This window comes from Hippichthys cyanospilos, chromosome 7 (genome assembly GCF_059441005.1).
Source record: "Hippichthys cyanospilos isolate Australia breed blue-spotted pipefish chromosome 7, RoL_Hcya_1.0, whole genome shotgun sequence".
Taxonomy (NCBI): domain Eukaryota; kingdom Metazoa; phylum Chordata; class Actinopteri; order Syngnathiformes; family Syngnathidae; genus Hippichthys; species Hippichthys cyanospilos.
This window is the reverse complement of record NC_142375.1, coordinates 21,972,376-21,994,445: the sequence shown is the minus strand read 5'-3', so window position 1 is coordinate 21,994,445 and position 22,070 is coordinate 21,972,376. Positions and strand designations below refer to the sequence as shown.

General features: G+C 42.7%; 1 protein-coding gene across 3 annotated transcripts in view; it reads left to right on the top strand.

The window, feature by feature from the left end:
• znf827 (zinc finger protein 827) overlaps nucleotides 1-20,464 on the top strand; it is a 61,026-nt gene extending 40,562 nt beyond the window's left edge. Inside the window, exons 6-15 of one of the 3 annotated variants that reach the window (XR_015866090.1) lie at nucleotides 6,936-7,193; nucleotides 8,854-8,908; nucleotides 8,995-9,095; nucleotides 10,724-10,861; nucleotides 12,548-12,719; nucleotides 13,881-14,047; nucleotides 14,724-14,936; nucleotides 15,064-15,250; nucleotides 16,572-16,624; nucleotides 16,765-16,836. Coding sequence is in view for 2 of the 3 variants with exons in the window: in XM_088418847.1 (XP_088274973.1) it covers nucleotides 6,936-7,193; nucleotides 8,854-8,908; nucleotides 8,995-9,095; nucleotides 10,724-10,861; nucleotides 12,548-12,719; nucleotides 13,881-14,047; nucleotides 14,724-14,936; nucleotides 15,064-15,241; nucleotides 16,765-17,326 (1,844 nt within the window). In the remaining variant the exon portion in view is untranslated. Of the gene's footprint in view, nucleotides 1-6,935; nucleotides 7,194-8,853; nucleotides 8,909-8,994; nucleotides 9,096-10,723; nucleotides 10,862-12,547; nucleotides 12,720-13,880; nucleotides 14,048-14,723; nucleotides 14,937-15,063; nucleotides 15,251-16,571; nucleotides 16,625-16,764 lie in introns of all 3 variants that reach the window. The other 2 variants (XM_088418848.1, XM_088418847.1) reach the window with 2 other exon arrangements.
• The last annotated feature ends 1,606 nt before the right edge of the window (nucleotides 20,465-22,070 follow it).

Sequence of the window (22,070 nt, the reverse complement as noted above, 5' to 3'; positions counted from 1 at the left end):
AATCGAGGAGTTCACTGTACACAAAATTAACACAACTCCATGTTGTCACCTTTACTGCACATGGTATGGTAACATAAGTTGCATCATTTTTACACCCCCCCCCCCCCCCCCCCCCCCCCCCCCTCCGTTTCGCCTTCACGTTCTTATCAAACACTGGACGGTCGAGCAACCTCTCACATCTGTTAAAAAAAAACAGGTTGCCAGGGTCTGGGGGCTAATTACGCCGGGCTAAATAGTCCCAGGCGCCGACGGCTAAATGCGCACCAGCAGATGGCTGCTGGAGTTTGCGGGGCAAGGCGAGGGACGGGGAACCGATGTATGGGGGCGCCCCGGCAGAGTGGCATCAATGTGGGTAACAGCTGTGATGCCCAATCGTCGGCTCGCCGTTGCCCCAAATCATGCGATGTGCTCACTTCGCTGCTTAGGAGGGCGGCTTGAAGATGTAGTGTTTTGTGGCAGGGTTTATTTACAGCGTTATAAATAACCACTTTGAACAAACTTGAACCAAATTAAAATTCCATTGCGAGATGAATCCATTAAGAGCCACAATTAAATAATCTAAATAAGTGTCTAAATAATCATCTTGAATATTTTGGTCAATATTCAAATCACGATTATTCATCATGTTTGGTCAAATATGTCTGTTTATTGCCCTTTTTTAAACACGCACTATATAAACAAGGCTTCCAGGCTTGATACTTACAAATGATAATAATAAACTCAAATAAATAAATTAAATAATAATTATGGCAAAATCTTGGCACACGGGGCAACACAGCTAACTTACGTGCTGAGTGCAAACCAATGAAAACCAAGCACATTTACTTTTATGCAAAAGTCAAAATGTAATTTTCGGTCATTTCAAACCGAATTATCCCTATTTTTGCAAGTCGTATTTTTCAAAATGAGTCTCATTTTACAGCTAGTACTGTGTATATTATTAGGAGTCAGGTGAGAAATTCAACATCATTTCACACTGGTAAATAAAAGGGTGAGAAAAGCAGAGGCTTTTGTCATGCAAACATGTGGGAAACATTGCCCCCTGGTGGTAGGACGACAAAGCGCTTCATTTGCAATTTACGGCGGCAGGCTTTTTAAATGTTAATATCTCAGAGGATCAGTTTAATTCATCGTGGCAGCCAATATCGCTATTAAAATTCAATTAATTGTGCAGCCCTAGTATGTGATAGGCTAAACTTGAGCTGCGACCGCAGTAAGCAAGCGCCTTAAAAATAGTGCATCTCACTCTACCTCAATCAAAGTACTCGTTGGGGCATTTATTAACATTGAAATTTACATGCATCTCCATTTTCACCTCTTCTGATCTTGAACTTGCCTTCGCAAACAGGAGCCTATCAAGTTATGCCACACACAACGACAGCCAATCGGCGTCCACTTCATAGTGCGATTGACCTGTTTTCTGACTCCCACCAACTCAAGCCCAAAAAGGGAATGTACGAAAACAGATCTAATCAGCGCGCATAAAGCAGAAACTGAGACATTAAATATGAGACTAATGTGATTAAAAACGCTTTAAGTATGACTATACTTAATTCATCGCATTTCATTTATTTAAGTGGATCTACGCAATGCCCTCACATCCTTTCAATCAAACCCGTTTTTCCGATTCAAACCGTATTTTGTTACACTTCTACTGAAATGGAACACACACACCCCACGCCTCCTGTAATCGTCCGGCCACGTCAAATGACAACAATGGCGTAATCCGGCGTCACGTAAAAGCTGCGCTTGGCTTCGGGCGGCTGTCCTCGCTCTGCCCCCTTCGGCGCGTGGCCGCTCACTGACCCCTTCCCGCCGCTTCCCAACCTTAGGGTACTTGCTCGTCTCCTTGTTTATCACCGCGGCCGCCTCCCTTATTTTTTTTTCGCGGCTTCGACCTTATTTGGTGACTTCTGCTCGCGGTCGTTTGTCGGCTCGGGGCGCAGTCCGGAGCAAGCTGGTTAGCTGGGGATCAATGGTAGCTGCGGCAGATGCGTGTGAAGTCTGAGGGCTCCCACATGACACGCCGTCTCCACACTGCAGCCCTTTGAAGCGGCGTGAACTCTTCACCCCCTGTCTGAGGAGCAGGTTGGAGAGAGCGGAGGAAGGAGATGTGCTTGTGGGGGAGGGAGAGAGGGAGGGAGGGAGGGATGCGGACAGGGGTAGACTCGGATGTACCGAGTAGGGGGAGGCGCTTGTCACTTTGAATCCAGCCGTCTCCCCTCTACACTCCGCTACCCCCAGGTGTTCTTTTTCTGGCACCGTTTGACAATGTTTCCCCTCTCTTTACCCTTCCGTCTACTCCTACGCCGCGCCCAGGTTTTCATACCCACGCGTCAAAGCGGGCCCCGTGCGTTTTGGGTTATTAACGCCGCGACTTTATTTACACGTCAGCGTGCATGTGCTCCACGCCGCACAATGGTTGTTGACATGGGAAGTCAAGAGTTTATCGCTTAAAAACACAACAACCTCAGGCGCTCTCCGACTTAGTTTTAGAGGAAATAATGTGTGTCTGTTTGTCGTTTAACTCTAATATATGTGTAATTCATTGCGAGGGGCCCGTGAAGATCACTTTTTAAGGTTGCGTTTCCACCTAAAATCACACAAACTTTTCATTCTTGATGCTGTCTAAGAACTCAGCAGGCCCTTTTAATTGCTTATAAAGTAAGATAATGTGCTTGTGATACCAAAAAAAGTGATTTTACTCAGCATTGTTTTGTTTTTTTTAATTAATCAGTCATCAGAATCGTACTCTGCAAAATATATCAATCAACATTGGCCCAAAAAAAAAATCCATACCCATCAGACTCAACAAGGGTTATTGTTATCTGTAAAATAAGTTAAAACAACCTATCAAAATTACTCTCGCCCTTCCTCTGCACCATCCAGAGTTTACTATAGGTGCACCAATGGATAAATCTATCTAAGTATTTTTATATCCTTAAAAATACTCAGAATTTAAACTTCTTGTCAGATCCCCAGATTTCTTTTGTCCTCTATAAAAGCAGACTAAAATTGTGCCGACGCAGAAAAGGATATTTGCAAACATCTGCTTTTACTTTGGAAAACAATAATCAACATTTTGGTCACGCAAAAATTAAAATATGTGGGAGTAAATGAACGGCCAGTAGAATGGGGTTCACGGTAATACGAATGCCGCCGTTGCTTGGGTCATAAACAAAAAAATCTTTCATATACTTAATCTGGCTGCTTATTATTTTCAGTGCAAAACAATATCCCTTAACTGAATTTTTCTTGCCGCCTCACACGTTGGAATTACTTTATTTACATTATCGAGCTCAAGCACCACTCAGGAGTTCACCGGCAGAATGACTACTGTATATTAAGCGTTTTTTTTTTTTTTTCCCCCGCGAGGAAATGCTTCGACTCGTTTACAGGTTAAACCAGTGAGAAAAGCATCAAGTGGCTTCAAAATCAAGGACGCCACAAATGCTGAAAATTGCATCGCGCTAATTAAACTCATTTTTATGCGGGGGATGTTTAGTGGGACCCGACGGGAGCACTTTTCCTGCTTTTTAAAAGCTTTATGGCTCCGCGCTGTTGCGGTTTGTTTTGCAATACTCTGTAGACTTCCAATATTTTACAGCGTACTCTTTAAAAATATTGAAATATATATATACCCGAACAAAATGGATTGATAACTTGTGTTTCTTTATGGCTCTTTAAAAACTGTGAAAGTTCTAAAGTTGGGGGGGGGGACAAAAAAATAAGAAAAAAAAAACACTTCTACATATAGTTCCAGGAATTTCTAGTAGTAAAATGATTTGCCAAATGTTTTGCCACAGCGTTTTCTACTGACCCCAAAACTAACAATTCTTAAAACTTAAAAAAAAGGCGGGAAAAAAAAAAAAAAAAAAAATATATATATATATATATATATATATATATATATATATGTGTGTGTGTATATATATATATATATATATATATATATATATATGTGTGTGTGTATATATATATATATATATATATATATATATATGTGTGTGTATATATATATATATATATATATATATATATATATGTGTATATATATATATATATATATATATATATGTATATATATATATATATATATATATATATATATATATATATATATATATATATGTGTATATATATATATATGTGTGTATATATATATATATGTGTATATATATATATATATATATATATATATGTATATATATATATATATGTATGTATATATATGTATATATATATATATATATGTATATATATATATATATATATATATAAAACCAAAACACACACAAAAAATGACCTCGTTTGGGATCGTGGGGATTATGCCGGGTGAAGACATAGATGCACTTCTTTTTAAGGCAACTTGAACCATAGGTCAAGAAAAAGTATCATCGGCGTGGGAGTGAGGTCATATTTTCCCGCTTTTTATGTGGTGATAAGTGGACTTTGGATATGAGATACGGCTGATTTCAATCATATACCTCCCACCCGCAACGTGCCATCTCCGGGTAACGCCGGTAAACATGTTTGTCGGCGACTTGAGGGAGTTCAATTTCACAGACGTGACATTTAGCACGAGTTTTTTTTTTTTTTTTCCCCAGTTGTTAAGGGTGGCGATCCAGCGACGGATGCTCAGGCGTCCCCTGTTTGACCCCTTTACTCCCTTAAAGCCTGCCAAACAAGCTCCGTCCCCCACCCCCACCACTTATACCTCCCAAACCAACTCCACCACCTGATTAAGGGATTAGAGGGGTTTGATGCTTGTCTGTGTCTTCTCTCTTTGTCCCACCCTCCAATCAAACTGACACCTGGGCTTTTATGAACTCCGCAAGAGATTTTTTCTGCCTTTGTTTGACACCAGTATGTGTGTGTGTGTGTGTGTGTGTGTGTGTGTGTGTGTGTGTGTGTGTATATATATATATATATATATATATATATATATATATATATATATATATATATATAAACAAACAAACAAACAAAAAACATATATATATATATAATATATAAGTTTTTTGTTTGTTTGTTTTGTTTTAAATAATAATGCCACATAAACAACAATAACTGTGTAAACTATTTGGGAGAAAATCATTTTTTAATACACTCATGAAAAATACAATTTTGTTGGACTATTTGATTAATCAAAGGAATATTCTATAGAATTTTTTATTCTAAAAAATATACTTCAGAAAACGAAAATTCATTGGTTCTACTTTTTTTTAATTGTACTACTTTGGAAGGAAAATCAATCAAACTCCATATAAGTTCTAATGAACCTATATGGAGTTTGATTGATTTTAATATTAATATTCTGAATATTTTATAACATAGAAAACACAAAATAACACATTTAGTTAAACAATAAATCAGGAAACTTAAGCATCTCAATGATTAAGTTTTTTTGAACGCTTTTTATTGGATGGAGAGGATTGCGGGAATTTATTTTTGATTTACTTCAATGAACAGATTTTTTAAGAATAGCTACTAATAAAATAGACTTTAGAACAATTATTCTGGAATCATAGGCATGATTTAATTCAACTTTCAGTGTAGGCAAAGAATCTACATATCAATAAAAGTCATCAAACTTTTTCAGTTTTAGTAGTACAAAACATTTTTGTCATCTCTCTTTTTACAGACCTCTGATTTCAAAAGTAGCCAAGTGTGCAACAAACTCGAAAATTGATTTGACTTTACAGTTATTTCGGCCCTCTGATAGAAACGCTATCTATAATTAGGCCCACGATAAAAACCAGTTTGATACCCTTGCTCTCCAGACTTTCGACTTAAACTCTTTTTTTTTTTAATCAGCAGGCATTTTGTCAGTGACATTTTTCACTTTTTTTAGAAGTCGGTCCAAAATGTTTACTCTTGTTTACTCTGTTTTACACTTTTGGAAAAAATTGCACATCTCTGTTGTAAATTCTGTGACTAATCTTTTCTACGCATTTCTCCTCAAATTTAAAAATGTCTTATGGGTTCTTCAAACCAACAAAATGTGTGAAATTAAAAAGCATGGCATGTACTCATTAACACGTTTAACTGTTGCAATCTGTTTGCCACAAAATCCAATTTAGCCTATCAAAGTTAATTGCTGTGAAATGTGCGCGGGCTTTTTTGGCCTTGAACCAAATGATCATCGCCATATTCTCTCACATTATTGCTCCCGCGTAGCAAGAATGCGATTCATCTTACATATCCCTTTGAATAAATGCGCACGTTTACGCTTCGCTCTCTGCCAGTCAAAGCGGCAGAAATACATCAAAACTGCGTGAGATTTTCCAGAGGGTGAATGATGGCGGCTTAAAAAGAAGGAAATCCAAAGAGCAGTCCAAACAGACCGGCTTAGCCGTTTAGCGTGGCGCCGTGCGTTTACTGGGGCAAGAGGGCACCGCGAGGTCACGCCGCCGTCTGACAGGGAGGGGCGGGTCCCAGATGACGGAATCCGCCGCTGCAAAATAGAAAAACGCTCCATGTGAACCTGCTGGCCAAAACGTTGATGACAGTCACCGACTGGACGCAAACCGGGCGAATCCGCTTGGAAAGGTGACATGAAACAGGCGCGCTAAAAATAGTTAAGGGAGATGTGGCATCTGTTAGGAATGTCCCCGCCGATGACACCGACCGCTCTTTGGGGTTATATGGGAGTTGCGAGGGATTTGAAACCATTTAAAGACAACTCCAGTGAAGGAGGTGGCGTCTGAATGGGAATTTGACCTTGCCACAGGTCCAAAATAAGGACTTTTTTCAAAGCTGAATTTGTGTGCAAACCCACTTACAGTATGTAAAGTAGTGATGCCTTGAGATACAAGTGACCACTTACAAGTTTTTTTTAATATACAAGTTGGGATGCGGACATTTTTTTCATGGCAAGCAGGCAACCCGCGTCATGCTAACGACGATCAAAAAAATCTCTCTTTTCTGCGCAGAGAACAACAAAGACGGACACTTGCAGAAAGTGAAAGTAAAAGCGGAACCCATGGAGGTGGACCCGGCCCCCGCCGAAGTCTCGTCGCCCGTTCCCCCATCCGCGCCTCCTCCTCCTCCTCCTCCACACCTGCTGGCTTTCGGCACTTTAGGGACGCGCGAGAAGACGGAGCCGGAGCCTCTGGCGCGCCCCCAGAAGGACCTCTTCTCCCAGGACATCTCGGTCAAAATGGCCTCCGAGCTCCTCTTCAAATTGTCAGGTGTGTCTTCTCAACGTGTTTGTCCGACCCCTCGAGCGAGAGAAGGGACGGCTGTAAAAACCTTCTGTTTCCGTCCTTTAGCCGCGCCGTCGTAAAGTCAAGGGCGCGACATATCGCGAGTGACCGCGTGGCTGACGTTGAAGCTTGAACACGAACGAGTCTTCGTCGCGTATCAATCATGTCCGCCCGCCTCCGTTTAAAATCGTCCACATCCATTCTCGGGATGTCTAGCCAAGCTAGAGTGGCAAGTGGTTGGCATCGAAGCAGTTGGCCCACCGCGATTCGCGCACGCGGCGGCTAGCTTTAGCACGTAGCATTACACGCTTCCCCCCCTCGGCCTGTACAAATGTCTTCTCCGATCCCGTCCTTCTCTCATTCGGACTCGTTTTCAGACGTGCCGGCTCAAGCGCACTCGGCTGCGCACACTTCCTCATCCGCCCCCCTCCCGCTCTCCCTCCCGCCTTTACATTTCTCCCGTGCTGCATTGCCATGGCAACGAGGAAAGAGACCTCTGTCCTTGGCGAGTGGCGTGACAAAATGGGGGTGGGGGGGACCCCACCGTGGCATCTTTCGGACCTGGCAAACTGCGACAAGTGCCACAAAGGGATGATCTGGATGCGAAGGGAAATGGTGCAGGGTAGGTGGGTGGGTGGGTGCAGGGGGGGGGGGGGGGGGGGGGGGGTCTTGGTGCAAGACTGTCACACAATGAGCAATCAATACGAATTACCCGCAGCGGTAAGGCCTCAGAGATGCGTCGGTGGCAAGGTCGCGGAGAACGCCGTGGGAGAACGCTCGGCCGCTTTGGAGATGCGCCCCGTCTCCTTGAAAGTCGCACGTGTGACTTCTCTTTCTCGGCTGTCGGCAGCGTGTTTTTTTTTTTTTCCCTGTTTGAATCATCACGGAAGAAACTCCGGCAAATGTCAATCAGGTGAAGCCGGCGATAAAGTGACTTGCCGCTGCTCGACTTTTTTACCGACTCGCAAGTTGAACTTGCTCCGTACCCTTGTTTTTAATGTGGAAAAATCACACAGTACAGTATGGCACAATAACAGGATGAATAAAATGAGCTTAGTCGCTGAATGTGCTCAAGTTTGGGAACGTTTTCTAGTCTACAGCATAAGACTGGGCAATAGATCGAATCGTCGCCTTTTTCAAAACCAAAGATTTGAAAGTGACCTAAATCGTGAAATCAGTGTTTTGCAGAAGTGGAAGTTCTTTACAATACATGTTTGCAATCGTTACTCACTACATACTGGAACTCATTCAGTTCAATGTCAGATAGGACCTGTAGGATCTGTAGGACGTATTTGGTGCAACGGGACACAAACATTTGAAGTGAAACAGCCAATCAGTTTCGGGAATGTAAAAACAGGAAATGGAAACATAGCGTGGCCTTCCAGATTAAAAGTAAGGCATTTCAGGGTAAAATATAGCTGAACATTAAAAAATAAAGCCCTTGAAGAATTCCTAACAGAGAATAAATCTCATCTTAACGCCCGTGTTTGTGAACACGGATGGATTCGGACGGTGGTTTGGTCTGCTTGCTTCTTTTACTGAAAATAATGTGGTCAGTTTTTCTTGAAACTGCCTGGGGTTGGCCCTGGTCAATCTTTTTTTTTTTCATTTATAGTTATATGTAACCTGATTGTTTATTTTCCAGAAAAAGTGAGCAAAGCCAACAACCACAAGGACGGCAACATGGTGGGAATTAACAGGTGAGTCCATGACAACAAACCATAAAATTGAAAAGAAAACAACTTGTTGTAAACGTGCCTTTGGTTTCCCCTTTGTATATTTCCAGTCCGTTCTTGGACGAGTGCTTTCGACAATCACCCTTCAACCCGCGCTCCAAAAGCTCCTCCCCCGCAGAGGCCAGCTCCTCCACCCGGCCGCCTTTCCACGGTACCGCACACGCGTACTTGCACACACTCCCTTAGTAGTTGAAAAGACAAAGGCATTTCCACACACATCTCAATTAACTACATTGTGTCAACCTCCAGCTCCTGGCTTAGATCTCAAACGAGCCTTTGGGCTCTACGCCCCCCTTGCCCGGGGCATCCCCCATCTCCTTTCCTGTGGCAGCCGGCGGTCCGGAGGTTAATTAGCCTGTGCCAGCTTTACCTGTCCCTCTGCCAGTTAATGGAAATCTGATTGGCTCCTGGGTGTCAAAGAGTGGCCTGAAAGTTAATTCAACCCCCCCAATCCACACACACACGTATTTTTCCCTTGTGCCTTTGAACCTCTGCTGCTCCCTTTAACTCCGGTCCTCTTTTAAGTCGTTATCTGCTCTCCGTGTGAACGCATCCGCACCCTCGTTTCACTTGTCTTGACTCGCAATTTTTGTTGGAAATGCTGATGCTGTTTTGTACATACATATATATTTTGGGTGGCCAGTGACTGATTTGTGAGGACATGTGCTTGTGTGTGTTTATTTATATATATATATATATTATATATATATATATATATATATATATATATATATATATATATATATATATATATATATATATATATATATATATATATATATATATATATATAAAATTATGAAACATCTTATATCACAATGCTCTTTCACTTAAATAATGATAAAGAATGCAAATATAGTTATAAATTGAGTAATATTATGTATGTAATGCAAAGATATCAGAAAGTTAAATATTATAGAACACAAAGATCACTCACAACTTCTTTCTTAAATGGCAAATCCAAACATTACACAAATACAAGCACAAAACAACAGACAAATACACAGATTAGAAAAACAAGAGTATCGAGAAAATGACCATTAATTATCAGATAGAAAAAATACACATTAGGAAGACATGAAAATCATAAAGAAAACAAATTAAATATTTCTTCTATTTTATTACAAAAAATAAAGAAAACAAATAAAACAGAAGAAAAATGCACTGATGTGAAAAGAATTGAAACTCAAAATACTCTAAATGTATGTAAAATGTCCTTTTTGAATCAGATTTATTATTGATCATTATTCGTTATGTGGAGCAACCCTCCCCACAGTGGAAACTACAAACCATCACTCTAACTGCGTGTGGCTTTAACGTTGTCAGGTTACGTCGTGCGAGGGTTAACCTTTATCCCGTATCGTTCTCTTAAATGCAACTCATTAAACAATTACCCACTTGAAGCCCCGCGGCTCGACCTAATTGGCATAATCGGCTCGCTGTTTGTCAGGTGGCCGCCTCCCAAGGTTGTCATCGCCTGATTTGACCTGACCGTGCCTCTCCTCTCACCTGTGAGGCTTAGATTCATTAGAAGGTCTGGGAAAATACCCTCGCGCCATTTTACCCCCTGCAGTGTGGGAATCCCTGCCCGAGCCCGGCTAACCTCAGGGCCACACAAAAAAAAAAAACAACAACAACATTCATCGGTCAACGTGACCCGCTGCAGGGTGAAGATAAGTGTTAAAGAACGTCTGGAATTCCAAAGTAGAAGGAGGAGCGAAAATATGAATCAAGTGTAAAACATAACAGGAGTTTATTCGATGTGCTGTCCTTTTGTAGACTCGGAAAAGGAAGACGGCGAACCGGGCAACGGGATCCCCCAGTGGCGGCTCAACGAGCAGCTCTATCCGTGTCCCGTCTGTGGGAAAGTCTTTGGGAGGCAACAGACGCTATCGCGCCACTTGGCCCTACACACAGGTAAAAACGCATAAACGACTGTGACACAAAAATCATTTTAAATGTTTGCGATTGTCCAGTTCAGGCAACCTAAAACATTTAATAAACAACAAACAGGAAGGAAGACAAGGGTGTTTTACTCGCGAGGAGAGGGGACAGGAACCTGCGCCTTCTCAGAGCTTCTTCTGTTCCGGTTTTAATTTCTGTCTTTTATTTAGTTGGCCTTAGTGACCACTTGCCCTAAAAGGTTAGGGGAGACATTATGACAGCAATTATGACACCAACCAGTTTCTGATAGTGGGGGGACCTAGGTGGAAGTCCATATACTATCAGTCCATGCAATCCCTGCTATCTTCTTTCCAAGGAACATGGTAACACACCCCATACTGTTCCATCCTGTGATTAGGTCATCATGCCAGAGATTTATTACAGCTGCAGGAGACATGACAATTCCAACAGAAAATATGTTGCAGAAACAAATATGGGATAACCTATATACACTAACAGCAATAATTCATAGGGGGATTGTCCTTTTTAAAATATGGTACGGCGAGTTGCGGTGTGAGGATATTTAATTGAGACTCATGTAGAAAATGCCCCTCGACACAATTGGACAGGCTCGCTCGCGCGCACGCACACACACACACACACACACCATCTGAGCGTGTTGGCTGTGAACAGCTTGGCCACACCACAGAGAGCAGAAGCTGGGGCATATGTCACCATGGTGGTCTTTCTGGTCTCCCCGGTGACATAAAGGTTATCTGCCTTTGTGTCCTTCGGGCAAATGAAATGCCATGCGTGTTTGCTTGATGTGTTGGTATGTTGATTAAAAAAAAAAAGTCAAATAGCATGACATTGAAACATGTGAGCATACAGCCATGCAGCTAGTGGAAACAAGCATGTTTTAGGGTGTCTTCTATATTGACTTGGTTGAAGTTGACCAAGTCGGGTAGTCAACTTAGTTCAATTCAAAATATCTACCTCAAAGCTTATCCGTAACAATGTTTGCACCTCTGTTTTTTTTTTGTTTTTTTTTTACATGGACCTTTCTTGCAGGTGACACATCGATGATTTACTCCCCCCCAAAACAGGGGATATCCCAATTTTGGGATCATTCCCAACCAAAAAGAGAGTGACAAAAATAACGGAAATAACGGAAAAGGCATACCATAGTAGTACCTAGGGAAAAAACACAAATGCAAAGACGTACAGCTCTGCTGCTTGTCTTGGCGCACTAGCAAGACCCCGAAAAACGTAGAAAAAAACTTACTGATTTAGTAGTTAGCAGTTTTTCATGAAAACAATATTAGCACAAAGAAAATAAAACCACAAACGACATATCGAGGCTCGGTTTTAGGTCTTCAAATTTTAACCTGTAGGGGGCAATCAAGTATGAAAGGTGCCCAGCCTGCTTGTCAAGAAGAAGAACAGAAAGTTATTGACCTCGCTAGCGCGCAAATTGCTATCCGGTTAGCAAAGGCAATTTTTATTTGCGTGGTTATGTGCATTAACTTCTCATGCTTTGCGAATTGTTTTTGATAAATCTGGGCGTTGGCGATTACTTATGAACATTTTCCCCGTGCACTCGGGATCAAATCGACAGCGGGTTGAAGTGAAGTTGAGTCAGGGCCCGGTAATTAGATGTAAACAGACATGGGAGTGTGGCTAACGTGAGCTGCTAATGGTTTTGCCTTTTTGCGGCAGAGGAGAGGAAGTACAAGTGTCACTTGTGCCCCTACGCCGCCAAGTGCAGGGCCAACCTCAATCAGCACCTGACCATCCACTCCGTCAAGCTGGTCAGCACGGACGCCGAGCAGATCGTCAGCGCCGTCGCCGCTGACGGTGCCGAGCGCAAGAACTGCGCCTACTACTACAGGTGGTTATTGCCGGTCATTAAATCATGGACGAGCTACGTACAAAATATTCAATAAACTCAGGGATCGAAATATAAACGTAACGCCAAGTAATTAACTCATGCTGCGAACGAGAATTCTCGTCTTTTAAAATAGTCATAAGAATAATATATCATCAAATTCTGGTACAATACATTTTTATGGAGAGGAGTTGACACCCTTGACTAATATTTAGCTAATATAAGCCAATTGAGCACTGTAGTGATAACAGTGACCATTGGATGGCAGTGTTTCCACACTTACAAGATAGCTGTACACATTGTAAGTCAAATCAGCATTTGGCGCGTCAGATAAAATGATGCGGGCCGGAACTGGCCCCCGGGCCTTGAGTTTGACACCTGTGACCTAAGGTTATAGGCTATATTAGTTAGTAGTTCATTTACTTATTAGCTGTTTTTAGGCCGCTTATGTAAACACTTGAAAAAAAAATGTACAAATCATATAATAAATACCTGGAATTATCTTTATCTTTTAAGTATATCTTTAAATAGAATATATGTTTTTTTTAATTGAATGTGTTCAATACAAATGTAATAAAGATATGTATAAGAATAAACTAATGTTTTGTTTTTTTTTTTTGCATCAAATTCTTCTAGTTCCAGCTATTTTTTGGACCATGCATATAGAGATTTAAATAAACTATAGACTAATAGTGATTAAAAGATTAAAATTGGTAACTTAGAAGTCATTAAAAGTAATATTTCTTCCACTTACCACATTCTTATTTGAAAATCTGTTTTGACACCAAGCATTTGACGCCAAAGTTCTTCCCCAGAATTATTAATATGAAATTCTAGAGGATAATAAATCAAATTTTAATTAAATTCCTCCATTTAGCGCTGGCTGGGACTTAACATTTGGGGGTCTCGTTTTATCTGTCCCAAAAATAAAAAGAAAACCTTCTCGTTGTGACGTTTCGGTCACGGGTACGCGTTCCGCTCGGCATTGCGCGGCCGAGAGACGTTAGCTTAGCGCGATCTCGCGACTCCCTTGGAGTCAAATGACCCGCGCTTGCTTTCGGCGAGTCCAACGAATCCACCCTGGGCCTAATCTGCATCAAAGCCGTCGGCGCGCCGCTTAGCAAACGCGCGCTTGACACATGGCGTCTCTTTCTCTCGGCGCAGCTGCCACGTCTGCGGCTTCCAGACGGAGCTCAACGCCCAGTTCGTGGGCCACATGTCGCTCCATGTGGACAAGGAGCAGTGGATGTTCTCGCTCTGCTGCGCCGTCTGCGACTTCGTGTGCATGGAGGAGGGCGACATGAAGAGCCACATAAGCTCGGGCCACGCAGGTACGCGTCTCGCAAAGCTCGCCCCCGCGCGTTACTTGGCCAGGAGACGAAACATCTGGGAGGCGATTTTGCCGCAAAGGGCTGACGTGCGTCGGGGTCCCCGGTTCCCAAAAATCAGGCAAAAACTAAATGATGAAGCGGACTGTACATTTGATTTCAGTGAACCCCCGTAATTCTCCAAATACGGGATTTAATTCCGGTATTTTCTATGTTGCCGCGTGTAAGACGCACCAACAGTTTGGCGACAATGGAAAAACTATAGCAAAATAATAAATCTCATCTTTCCCACATTGGGAGCGAACAGTGAACGCCTCAAAAGTCGAATGCGCCGCATACGAGCAGTTGTTTTTCCTGTTCCCCGCCACACAGTTTGAATTCGTTTTACCGTAAATACCCACAGTTGTGTTCCATCAAATTTTTGACGGTGCCCAAATGCGTAAAGACTGCAATCAATAAACGAGTCAAACGAAATTCCTTTGTGCTCTCTAACCGGTGCGCTCTTAATTGAATCAGCTGGAGATACCGGAACCTTTTACGCCATCCTCTCCGTTTTCGTCATTCCTGTGCGCGGGCGAGGATGAACTCGGACGTCGGTTCAGCCCGCTTGCTTCTTTTATTGAAAATAGTGCCGTAACAATCAAAAAGGCGTCTTATCGCTTATGTCGTAACGTTTCAGGCTTGAACTCGAGGAGTCCTCTAAGTGAGACCAAGAGCACGTCGTCGTCCCTCTCTGCGCTCAGCGACTCTCTCAACAGCTCGGAGGGCGGCGACCTGACGCACGGCGGCGCCGAAGAGCTCAAAAGTCTCCTGGCCCCGCCCTCCTCGGCCGGCAGCCAATCCAGCTCTGGGAGCCACTCGAGCTCGGGCACGGAGGACAAATCCGACAAAGGTAAAATGAGTAAAAAATATATACGTGTGTGTGTGTATGTGCATTTGGGGGGTGCGATTAGTTTGTTTTTGAACTAAACGGAGCGTTTGCAAGGCGTAACGAAGGCCGTTTCCTTCCGCGCGCCCAGGGTTCGAGTGCGTCTTCTGCACGTTCGTGTGCAAGACGCGCAGCATGTACGAGCGCCACCTGCAGATCCACCTGATTACGCGCATGTTCGAGTGCGACGTGTGCCACAAGTTCCTCAAGACGCCCGAGCAGCTGCTGGAGCACAAGAAATGTCACAGCGTCCCCACCGGAGGACTCAAGTAAGGAAAGCAAGTACAAGTCACACCTTTCCTCAAACTCCGCCCGTCCTCCCCCCTCCCTCACCCATCACGTCACCGCACGCACGTATACCGCACATGGGAGTCGTTCATCGTGTAGGGATGTCCCAATCACGTCAGCGCGAATCGCGTTGTTTCCCGCTGATTGAAGTTGAAGGTTAGGGCCTTCGCTGTTCAATCTCTTTCAAATCGGTTATCCTAGCCATTCATCCTATGACTATTTTTTGAAATTATTATCTAAGATAATAGAAGATAACTTTATCTTAATACCTGTGAATTTTGAGACACCAACAAAATTTGCCATTAGCACAATTTATTTAAAAAAAATCTTAAAGTATCTTACAATAATAGTCACTCTTGTAATAATGCGCACATCTGTATTAAAGGTATAGAGTAGAAAGGCGCAAACATGTTTTTTGGTAGAGCTTTGAGGCGGATATTCTTTATCAACCTATAGCTAATCTTGACTGACCTGACTTGGTCGACTTTCTTTTCCCCCACCTCTATTAATTTATTTTTTTTTAGGAAAAAGACACTTAAAAGAAATTGATTTTATATTACCGTAATTTGCCAAATACAAGACACAAAAATGAAGGCCGAACGTATGGGTGCGTCCTATAAACGGTCATTTAATAATTAGATTGTTTTTAATTCGATACCGCTGAAGGAAGATTGATCCATCAGCTACAAAAGCCACAAAAGTTTGGACGCACAGATGCACATATTTACATCGTCCGTATTCTTGGTAACAATAATTACGGGTGGACGTCAGTCGGTTGTTGCAGCTAACGGCAGCTCGTATTAGCTGAGGTTGTTACCACATTATTTTCAATAAAAGAAGCGGGCACACCAAACCGATGTCCGAGTCCATGCTCGCTCACACACAGGAATATTACTAAAACGAGGAGGATCGTGGAAAGGTTACGATGTCTCCCGATTCAATTAAGGGTGCGGCGGTTAGAGAATACGGAAAGTCATCCATTTGACTGGTTTATCAACTTTGCTTAGTTTGTGTTCTTTATTAATAAATCGCGTCGGGCCGCGGTGCAACACGTGTGATGGGGACATCCCTAGTTTTATGCAAGGATAGCAAAAAGCCAAATTTGATATGAACCTTCTTCAGGTCACGCGATGGCACCGACCGAAAGGAGCTAGCAGGCTAGCGTGTAAAAAAACCAAAAAGCTAAGCGCTGCTTTCCACCAGCGGGGGGGGGTCAAATTTAGCGCGAGGCCGGTCAAACCCTAAGAGTCGAGTCGGCGGCCGCCTCCAGACGCCGAGCGCGGGAAAAACCCCTGTGATTCTGTCCCGCAGGGTTTGCGAGGCGCTTTGGGGCCCAGAGCAGATGAAAGGTGCAATTTAAAAATGTAAGTGGCGCTCCATTGCTCACCCACGCCCCTCCCGCCCATGGCTATCGAATACGCGACCGCGCGCTCGCCCGGCCGCCCGCCCGGCCGCCCGCCCGCTCGCTCCCGACCCCTTCAACTTTTGGCCCCGCCCCCCCCAGGTGCCCCTTCTGCATCTACTCCAGCAGTCGTCCGGCGGCCATGGCGTGCCACCTGAAGACGCACCTCCGGACGGAGCACCGCTGCCGCATCTGCCAGGGGCTGTGGCCCGACCGCCCCTCCCTGGAGGCCCACGGCCGCGCCCACCGCCTGGGCAACCACTACCGCTGCGAGCGCTGCGGCTACCTGTCCAAGACGGCCAACAAGCTGATCGAGCACGTGCGCGTGCACACGGGCGAGCGCCCCTTCCACTGCGACCGCTGCCCGTACCGCTGCAAGCGCAAGGACAACCTCAACCTGCACAAGAGGCTCAAACACGCGCCGCGGGAGGAGGGGCCGCCCGCCGCCGCCTCCCGCCGCGGACCGCGCACCCGCCTGGCCCGGCCCCCGCCGGCGGACCCCTCCGGGAAGTGCGAGCGGGCGCGGCTGATCCCCCTCACCGCCTTGTTCTCTCCCGCTTTGGCGTTCCCGCCCCGCCTCCCGCCCGCCGCCCCCTCCCCCGCCTCCCGCAAACACTCCTTCCTCGCCTACCTGGGACTCGCCGAGAAGGCTGAGACTCTTTGACTCCTCCCCCCTTTTCAATCAAACATTTCTAAGAGCTGTACATGCTAACGGAGAAAAAAAAACAACAAAACAAAACAAACGTTTATATCCGAAAGCTGCTTTTTTTTTTTTCTTCTACGTTGACTTTGGCCCCGGGAAGCTAAGCGTTTTCTAGCCGGTTTACAAGCTGCATCCAGATAGCATGCCTCTTTCCGTGTTTCACGCTAGCTTAGGAAGCTAACATCGAGTTTTTTGTTTTTTTTTATTTTTACGGAACCGACGAAACGGACGAAGGCTCGTTTCCAAAGCAGACGCCTCAAACCACGCACTTATTTATCAGTCTTGTACATAGTTTTCCAGTACCCTGCCCATCTTTTTTTTTTTTGACGTTTTGTCATTTTCTTTTGTACGATGGTCAAACCATGTTATGCTTAGCTGCTGCCTGACGTCACCTCGCTTTTTTTTTTCCTCCCCCAAAAAATTGACAAATATCCCAATTGAAGATCATTTTTTTTGCACTCGTCCGATTCCCAACGACAAAATCTTATGTACCGCGCTAACGGTTTAGCCGATTCAAATGGTGCTTTTTGAAGCTTTTTCTATTTTTTTGTGTACAAAAAAAAAGAAGGTAAATAACTTGGAAAAAAATGTTCCAAAATGACTTGAATGAATGTATTTTTGTTGAAAAAAAAAAAAGTGTGAACAGGGACATCTTGCGTGCTGGGTAAAAAAAGACGAAAAATTGCCTTTTTTATGCATTTTTGTTTTTTACTAATGAGCCTTTGTCATAATCATGTTTTTAATAACATTCATAGATCCTTTGCTTCCAGCAGACATGCTAACCACGGGATGGGCATTTGATAGAACTTTCAATCCATCAGAAACAATCATTTTTCGTCTTTTTCTTTTTCTTTACTTCTTTTGCCAACGTTCATCCGAGCCCCGCCCCCTTCCCGTCATCAGTCCGTCATTTTTTTTTAAGCCGGGCGAAATTGTGATCGGCGGTTCGTCTGTGTATTTTTGCCCCAACCTTCCATCGCCAGTAGAGGGCGACGTTTGACTTCTTTTTTTTTTTCATTCGTCAGGCGCTGGTCTACTTCTGTCTGCACTCACACTATTTTTTCTGTTTTAGTACTTATTGAAAGTTGACACCGTGTCTGTAGTTCTACAGTTACACTGCAATTGAAACGCAACGCCGTAATATAAGTGTAATACGAAAACTAAGCCAGCTGAGGGGTTTAACCCTAGGCTATAATACCATCACGTTCATTATCCCGCATTTGGGAAATGCAGGAGACAAGAGTGCAATTAACAGATGACAATATCATGCTGGATGCCTGTTCTCATATATAACTGGTCCGTCACTCGTCAGGCGCTGGTCTACTTCTGTCTGCACTCATATAATTGTTTTTTTTATTTCATTACTTACACTTATACAAGTTGTCTATGGTTCTACAGTTCCACTGCAATTGAAACCCAACGCAGTGATATAAGTGTAACACGAAAACAAAGCCAGCTAAGGGGTTTAACCCTAGGCTATAATACGCCATCATATTTATTAACCCACATCGCATCTCACAGAGAATGCAGATGGAACGAGAGTGCAATCCTGTGCACCGGATGGCAGTAACATGTTTTACATGACACTGGTGGATGTCGGTTCTCATTTATAATTGCCTGCCCTACAACTAAAGAAGACATTTTCTTTTACATTTGTCTGAATCGGTCACATACACTATAAGTAAAACCAAGTATTGCTGAGGTTGAAAATACGTCTTTAATTAGGGAACTTCTATCTTGCATTCGGTTCGTCTGCGACTGACTGACGGACAGTCCAAATTTGTAATCCGAAGGCTACGGTATGCTAACATCTCATTGGCTATCATGCCCATCCCTGATGCTAATTCGAACATCAACTTTGCACTTAATTTCCATATAATGTAAAAAAAAAAAAAAGCACTTGAAACGCTTGACAAGTGCTGGCAAAACAACTCAATGAAGACCATCATTAGGCTCCGCCCATACGGATTGTTAGATTGAGACAAATTGCGTGGATTTCCAAAGTCCGAGGTGAAGCTCATCCTGGGAGCTAAAGGAGCCCCCAGGCTAAATTCCTGATCAGCATTTGAAGGTTTTTATTTTCTCGCACAGCGCTGCACTTTTTTTTTTTTTTTTTTTTCTCTGCCACGAGTGGACGGACGCGTTCTGATTAGCATGTCAAAACATTTCTTCTTATTTGAGAAATTTCTTCTAAAGCAGAAGTTTCTTTGATTTTTCATTTCTTCTTATTTGAGAGATTTCTTCTAAAGCAGAAGTTTCTTTGATTTTTCATTTCTTCTTATTTGAGAGATTTCTTCTAAAGCAGAAGTTTCTTTGGAAAGTTTTTTTTTTTTTGGTCATTTAAATAATGTAAAAAGCTGTTCTAAATTGAAAAATGTAGCAAAATTCCTGAAATGTGGCGCTCCCATGTTTTTGACGAGAGAATCATCAAGTGGCCTTCATCCAAGCCTGAATCCCTGATTTGTAAAGGGACTTCTTTTTTTTTTATGTCCATGACACATGCGCTTTTTTTTGTTTTTTTTTCGAACATTTTTTTATTTTCTTGAATTGTTTTCGACCAAAATTGCCGCGGGGCGTGATGTTAGGATGTAATCCGTCACGTCTTGCTTTATTGTGTTTTTTGTTTTTATTTTGTCTATTTGCCAACTTGCTATCAGTGTCATTTTTTTATGCTAGTTGCAATTCAATCAAGCCCCGCCCCCCTCGGAAAAAAAACATATAAAAATAAGTTTTTTTTTTTTTTTAAACATCGCATATGTCATAATTTTCGGTATGACCGTTTTGCACTCCCTCTTAACATGACATTTGGGTCCTTGGGTTTGAATTTGAGCACTTCTTTTTACCATTGGATAGAAAATAGGCTCCACCCACCGCATCTGCTTTGGTAACAATTGGTATATGCTGTACAAAGCTCTTTTTTATATATATGATTATTATTATTATTATTATTATTACTCCATGGTTAAGGCTGTACAGGGTTGTGACAATAACTGGTAAATAGATTATTTGTACTTTTTTTTGTATTTGTTTTCTTTTCATGTTCAACATGACGGATCTTAAATGTAACAGGATTTGAAAGTAAAGCTTACATCAAATATGCTTTCTTGTTTTGTCTGCTTCGCTTGCACACCGGGCTTGAAAAGTGGCCTTTCAAACTTTAGTTTTAAACTTAAAAAAAAAAAAAAGCGACCATACATACTTTTTTGTTTGTTTTTTTTTAATTAAAAAGTCATGCTATACATGGTGTTTTTTTTAGTGGGGGGGGAAATATGCATTATTTTTGGGAGGGTGCTTTACTATGCATGGCCAATTTGGAGCGAAAATGCCTTCTAGCTCACATTTTGGAAAAAATTAATAAAATGCCATACTCGACACGGTCGTTTTTTTAGGAGTTTTTTGTTAAAGAAAAAAAAAACGGCTTACTATCCATGGATGGTTTTTTTTCAGCAAAAAAAAACACCTTATGTCCCTTTTTGGGGGGTAAAAAGCGCCTTACTATACTATACTATACTATACTATACTATACTATACTATACTATCACTACAAAAAAAAGCCTTACATACATGTTCATTTTTTGCAAAAAACAAAAAAGAAAAAGCCTTATTATACATGGTTGCTTTTTGGGTGAAAAAAATGCCACGGGCGTGTCCCTTATGGGGGGGGAAAAAAAACCCCAAAAAAAACTTATACATGGTTGCCTTTTTGGCGAAAAGAAGCCTTACTATGTATGATATTGTTTTATATGCCCCATTTGGGGTGGAAAAAAAAGCCCTTACTATACATGGCCGTTTTGGGGCAGAAACGCCTTCTAAGATTTTTATTAGGGGAAAAAAAAAAAAAAAGTTAGGATATTAAAAAAAAAAAAAAAAAAATTATATCCTAACATGGTTGTTGTTTTTTTTGTTTGTTTCTTTCTTTTTTTAATTCAAGGAAAAACAACCCGAATATTTACGGTCATTTTTTTTTCAAAGAAAAAAAAAACTCCTTACTACACATCAGCAGCGTCAAACCCCTTTTTATCGTGGGCCACGTTAAAGCTTCCGTCAGAGGGCCGGAATGACTGAACGCACGATGGAATGAATCCAAATCAATTTGAAGCGTGTCACACACACTTCCCGAATTTTCAAATCCGTAAAAACGAATACGAAAACGCTTGTGCGCCAAATCGGCATTTGGCAGGCCACGTAAAATGATGCGGCGGGCCAGATCTGGCCCCCGGGCCTCCGGTTTGACACCTTTTGAAACGATTGTTTTTATTTTTATTGCATGTCACGGTGCATCCACACGAGCGTATTTTCCCATCTTAAAACGCGAGCGAGAATCCCGTCCGAGGGACGTAACTTGTTCGGATTTCTCCTCGTCATCGGAAGGAACGGAATGGGTCACGCTGTGTTTTTTTTTTTTTTTTTTACGATCCCGACGGACGGGAGCGGCGCTTCTAATGAAAGTTGCCGGGCAGCCAAAGGTCGGCGCCGCCTAATGAAAACACATGAAGCAGATATAAAGTGTTTGGCCACATTAAGGGAGTCATTCGTCAGCGTTAGCGCCCGCGGCTAGCAAAAACCTTGGAGCGGTGCGCTTCCCGTGCTAGCAAAGTGTTTTTTCACCTGCTGGATATTTCTGTCCAAAAATGTCCACGCCTAATCACCTGATTTTGACGATACATCGTGAAATTGTCGCTAGTGATGGCGCAAAACCAAATCT